At 39.4% G+C, this 6000-nt stretch overlaps 1 protein-coding gene and 1 long non-coding RNA gene across 3 annotated transcripts in view; one reads left to right on the top strand and one right to left on the bottom strand.

Annotated features, from left to right (window-relative positions):
• Positions 1 to 594: 594 nt before the first annotated feature.
• LOC121705228 (adenosine receptor A1-like) overlaps positions 595 to 6000 on the bottom strand; it is a 119178-nt gene continuing 113772 nt past the window's right edge. Inside the window, exon 2 of the mRNA XM_042086094.1 lies at positions 595 to 1726. Coding sequence (XP_041942028.1) covers positions 1066 to 1726 — 661 coding nt within the window. The 3' untranslated portion in view covers positions 595 to 1065. The remainder of the gene's footprint in view (positions 1727 to 6000) is intronic.
• LOC121705233 overlaps positions 3276 to 6000 on the top strand; it is a 116228-nt gene continuing 113503 nt past the window's right edge. Inside the window, exons 1-3 of one of the 2 annotated variants that reach the window (XR_006030740.1) lie at positions 3276 to 3857; positions 3958 to 3995; positions 4663 to 4720. This is a non-coding gene — a long non-coding RNA (uncharacterized LOC121705233). Of the gene's footprint in view, positions 3996 to 4662; positions 4721 to 6000 lie in introns of both variants that reach the window. The other variant, XR_006030739.1, reaches the window with a different exon arrangement.

Below are 6000 nucleotides of genomic sequence, written 5' to 3'. Positions count from 1 at the left end.
ATCCTACTTTATGCTTACATCTACCTACTAAAAAAGCCAAAACAGGAGACCAAACAGTAAATACAATTTATTCAACATTGTACTAATGCAAGGCAGGAAAACAGCAATGTCCACAGTTTCACTGGGCCAAGTTGGCATAGCTGGCTAACAAATAAATTATAAAAAATAAGGTAACATTATAACGGTCAATTTCTAAACACACTGATCAACATGGCAAAGGTCACATCATACATTGTGCATTTCCAAGACTAAAAACGTATGGGTAAGGCTATATTCGTACCCTGGTGTATATACTGTAGTAATGTGATGCTATTTACACCATGGTGCGTGAACTCACTAATTGTTGCAATCAAAACTTCCGTTTGAGAACCGTTTTCTTGTTCAAATTGCGCGCCTTCTCTCCAGAGACGTTGGTACTAAAACTTAATTTCAACAGATATTAGTGCCAAAACCTTTCAGAATTCTTAATTTTCTGCTGACGAAAAAACAAATGTCCGCCATGTTTTTTGTGCACGTGAGCAACGTATTTTTGTTGTTATGTCACAGGGTGTGAATAGCTCAGCTGTGTGGCCAAGGCTATTCGTACCAGGGGTGTAAATAGACACTCCGAAAACTTAGCCAGTGTTGGGTCAGATTACTTTGAAATGTAATCCATTACTGAGTACAGACTACACACCGATTTTTGTAATCGGTAATGTAATCCATTGGATTACAAAGATAATGTACCGCAATCTGAATACTTTTAGATTACTTCAAAATTTTATTTAAACACTCTAAATAAAAAAGACACTACCAATATTCATTTTCTTTTTCACTTTAAAGCAACACAATGTAAGTTTTTTTTACCTTAAAATAATGGCATCAACATCATTTTGATGCTACACTGACTTATGCACTAAGAATAGCATGTCTGACATTGCCAATGTACACACAGAATGACTTCTATTGCATTATATAATGTTGTTTTCACAGGTAGGAGCATGACCCTTTTTGTCTGTTTCAGATGAATTGATAGAGAGAAAAGTGCATTGGCCCATGACTGTGTCACTGTGTCTCAATTGATGATTACCCTTGCTCAGTTGATTCAACAGTTTCTCCCTCCTTGTCACCTTGGGGTAGTACCTTGGGGTTGCTGCTGTTATCAAATACTGGTGTCTGGCTGCTCCTTGGTGCCTCCACTTCCTCTTTGCACAGAAAGACCTTCCTCCATATTGTCTTCAAAGGAGCCCGTATATGCTGGATCTTGAGGGCGTATATGATTGGGTTAATGGCTGAGCTTGCCTGAGAGAGTAGGATTCCCACATAGAATGCCTCAATGGGAACTGCCAACCCATGGAAATCAGCCATGTCCATTAAATGGATTGGGAGCCAACAGACGGCAAACAACACGAGGACCAGAACAAGGGACCTGGTCAGGTTACGCTCCTTGTAGTAGTAGGAGCTGGACACTCCAGTGCTGGTTTTTCTCAGCTGGCGGTGGATGATGGTGAAAATACAACCATAGAGTGTAGTCATGACCAACATGGGGATGAGGAAGCAGGTATAAAAGTAAGTAACCAAGTAGGACATGGACATGACATTCAGGAACTGGCAGTGGGTCATGTTCTGAGATGTGCCGTTGTGGTTGTTCCAGCCCATTAAGGGAGTGAAGCCAACTGTTGCAGCTGTGAGCCAGCATGCAGCCACCACCCACCAGGAGCGCTGAATGGTCACTGTGGTTTTGTACCTGTCAGGGACAGACACAAGAGTAGATGTGTAAAGTTGTCACAGATGCAGGACTATATTCTGGCCCCTAGGTGAACTGCTGTCAGTCATTTATTTAGAGTTCGACTGTTTTATTATATCAGGGTATCTAAAATTGCATGTGGATAATCCAGAAAACAGTTATGCCAAGGAGCTAATAGCACTACTTGATACATTCAACCTAACACAGCCAATAGTATGGCCAACACAATTCCTTGGCCATACAGTACCATCGACCTTGTCATCACACAAGTCTCTCTACACGTTAAGGATTCGGCCATATCTGATCATATCTGCATGTTCCTTCATGTGTCTATGTCCCCATACATTCACAACAGATCTAGGATGGTAAGAAGGTGGTGAAGAGGAATGATCAAATCATTTGTCAGTATTTGTTGGCAGATGGCGCATCATGAGTGGCTGCCTATGGGCATGCACATGCATGCAACTCACCGAATGGTTAGTGGTGTTGGTTGGTATATCGGCGCAATGCATGATTTCCAGCCGTGTTATTTGCTATTGTGGAACTATTTTTTTAGATACCTCACAACCGCGTATAAACTTCTGCTCAATAGCCTGAAGCATAGACAGTAAAAGGAGGTCTCGTGGAAAGACTACAACCAAATGTAAACAGCCCCCGTTTCCGTTGGCACAGTAATATACATGTGCAATGAGTCTTCCAACAGAAATAAATGGGATTTTACAAAATGCCAAATAAAACACGACAGACACTGTATTTCGCTACGCTACTTGTTTTGGAATATCAACGAACACCACTAACCACTCGGTGAGTTGCACCGTTTTGAAAACGAATGTTTAGGGTTGTTTTAAGGACATGTTTGTGCATGCCCATAGGCAGCCACTCTGAAGTAGTCAAAGGCGATTCAAAACGAGAAAAGTCGAGACAGGACCCATTTCGGTGTCCACCACTCTTGTTTATCCAAAACAAACCAGAAAAGGGACTCAAAGTGCTAAATACCAGAATTATCCTTTAAATATATATTCCTGACATTAGACATATTTATTCAAAAATAAAATTATGTTTTTTGGCAAATACTTCATGATTTTATTTTGCGTTCCTTGGTTTGACTTACCACCCCATCACATTAACTTGTTTTGCCTGTAAATAGCATACTGTTACTTAAAATGAATTCACAAAGACATTTTTTAATAATGTCTGCCTGTAGAAAGTAACTGTGAACCACGCACCACTGATTACTCTAAGTATTTTTAAATTAACAATGTGCAAGGCAGCACTATTTTCTATTTCAAAACTACAAAGCTACACATTATTGTGTGTGGAGGGGGTTGATTGCAAGACAGTGGATATGTTTCAATGTTTTTTTTTTATGTTGACAGGCATTGTGACAGTAGGCTGTAAAGAAAACATAGCCTGATATTTGAATGAACCTGACCGCACTCAAACCTATTATTAATAAGACAAAATGATACCCGACCCGCTTATTTACAAATTGTGTGTTATTGGTTAATGTAGGCTAGCCTAACATGCAGTGTATCCTTATTGAAACACACAAACTGACACAGAACAACCTACCAAAAACAGTAACAGACAAGAAACAATACATTCAAGATGTCAGGGGGTTATTGCAGATAGGGAAGAAGTGGTATTCTCTACAGGGAAAGTGCGGTATACTCAATAAAAAGTGCTTAAACAGTGCCATTTAGGTACTGGACAGCTTGGGGGAAGAAACCCCAATTGTCAATGGAGAAATTGTATTGGATTCTTACTTCCGGAATCGGCTGTGGGCGGGACTGTCAAGGTCTGTGGGTCAGAGCTGTGCACCGTACATCTTTCTCATCCTGACTTTCCTGTCTGTCAGGTCACAAATATTTACATAGGACAGACTATAACAACTAAGTCGGTTTGCTGGTGGTTTTCTCTTGTGTTTTTCTAAGGTGTTTTGCTGGTTGACCAGCTTGTTTGACCACCCTTCAATTATGATGGTAATTTAGCTGGTTTTGCTTGTCTTACCACCTCAAGCTGGTCATTTTAGCTGGAGAAATGGCTGTAGCTTTTACAGTACAGAACATCAAAAGTCCTACAGAATTATACAATATTACTGCACAGTACTGGAGCTGATATTGCATCTTGGGTAATATTTGCAAGGCGGGATTATTGTACAGTAGTTTACGGTACATTTCATGTTTACTGTACAACGAGATTCTATTTGCTGTAACTCTGCTCTCACTCAGGTTCAGGACCAACAAACACGTTAAACACGTTACATAAGGTAAGCCACTGTTGAAGTTTCACGCCACAGATACTGTTCACTTAAAGCAAGCACGTAAATCGTCCACAGCTAAACTAAGTTCAGTAGCTTTCACATTACCACTTACTTAGCACCAGCCTAAATAACGTTAGGTCAAGTCAGCAGCAGGTAGCTAGCATTGATACGTGAACATTAAAATGCTTTGACGCATTTAACCAACGTTCATCATTGCCGCTTGCAAATGCTTTCCTTTACATTGCTATTCTTTTGCCATTCGACATTAGGTCGAAAAATGATTGTGCATATGTTTTTTTAGCCAGTGAGAGGAGAGAACAGGCTAGATTAGGCTAATTCATTAGGCATGGTCGCAGACCTATCCGAAATCTTGTGAAAAACAATGATAACCTACGCTTTATACTTCGATATCGATCAATATTCAATATTTCAAAGAATATAATGTATCTGATTAAGCTAGTATAGTGTATCTGATTAGGCTATTCTCACTAGACGTAATTCAAGTTTATCCACCACCACCACTCAGTGATTTTTGCTGTGACATTAAAACTTGAATTTAATCACACACTGATTTTTTTCTTTCTGTGGATTTGTTTTATATTGTTAGTGAGCTTGTGTTGTGACAGTGAAGTTATTGCCCTAATGTGTTCACTTCCTTCGTCTTTGCCTACAGAGTGAAGTTGAAGTTGGACAATCAAGGCAGAGGCACAGGCTCTCTGCAAGGCACAAAGGTATGGCTACCTTTAACTGCAAGTCATGCAGTTATTCAACTTTTTTGTACACACATTCATTACACACGCAAAAAGTCATAGGAATCGAGTACTAAAGTGAAAACGTCACGTTGTCCTGGCAACCAGATTTTCTGTTCTAAACAACCAAACCAGAGATGGCCTTTTTTCATTGCTTCGCTGTGTTCTTCTTTTAAAACTAGAATGAATCAATTTCAAGAGGTGAAAATCACTAGATCGAAACATGTGGGGGCTTTTATGTATTTTTCCGGGGTATTAAAACGTAACAGGAAATTTGCTTAATATGTTCTGATTACATTATGTTATTACTGTCAACCGGGGTGGCTTTTTGACACTTTTTAAAAAAAAAAAATGGAATTTATTTACAAACCTGAAAAAAAAATCGACAAGTAGGCTATGAGACTCTGACTGATGATTGCATTCAGGAAGCATTGCACCATGCCGATAGCGGCTTATCAATTTGCAAAAGAAACTTTCCTTTTCTATAAAACTTTGGTCTGGCATAGTATTTCACGTTGTTAATTTGGTTTGTGTAGAACAGAAAATTGGTTGCCACGGAAACATGATGTCACACTTTAGTACTCTATATGGCTAATTACTGGTATGCATGTGGTGTATCTCAATGCTCCTACAGTTTCAAGAAACTTCAGTCATTTAGATCCCACATGTATAGACATCACCATGACAAAAGTGAAACTGAAGCTAAGACACAACCCAGGGATGTGTGCACACTTGAAGTGTCATATTGTGGATGGTAGGAAGGTAAACTGCCCATACACAGGTTGTAAGAAATACTTTAGGGTTAAGTCAAGTTTCACCTCTCATCTTAGTAGGTGCCACAAATTAATTGACTATAAAACATCCAGTCACAGTACACCTGCTAGCCAACCAGAGGAGCCCTGCATGTCTAATGAAATAGTCAGTGAGGTTTCAGTTGAGGAGGATGTGATGCCTGATGATGCACAGTTCTTGAAAAACTTGGCTCTTTTTTACCTGAAAATGCAAGCCAAATTGTTGATCCCAGCTACTACCATTTAAACTATCCTAAAAGAATATCAAGAGGTTCACAATGCTGGCATGACATATCTAATGCCAAAACTTAAAGAAAAAATGACGTTGAACCTGTCTAACACTGAAATCAATCAGGTTCTCAATGATGTGCTCAAAGAGGATATTTGTAAACAGTGCCATGAAGGACCTCTTAGATCAGACCAGACTCGAAAAACTTTTTTCATGAAAGCATTCAATTATGTTTAACCCAT

This window comes from Alosa sapidissima, chromosome 3 (genome assembly GCF_018492685.1).
Source record: "Alosa sapidissima isolate fAloSap1 chromosome 3, fAloSap1.pri, whole genome shotgun sequence".
Classification (NCBI taxonomy): domain Eukaryota; kingdom Metazoa; phylum Chordata; class Actinopteri; order Clupeiformes; family Clupeidae; genus Alosa; species Alosa sapidissima.
This window is presented reverse-complemented; position numbering and strand designations above follow the sequence as displayed.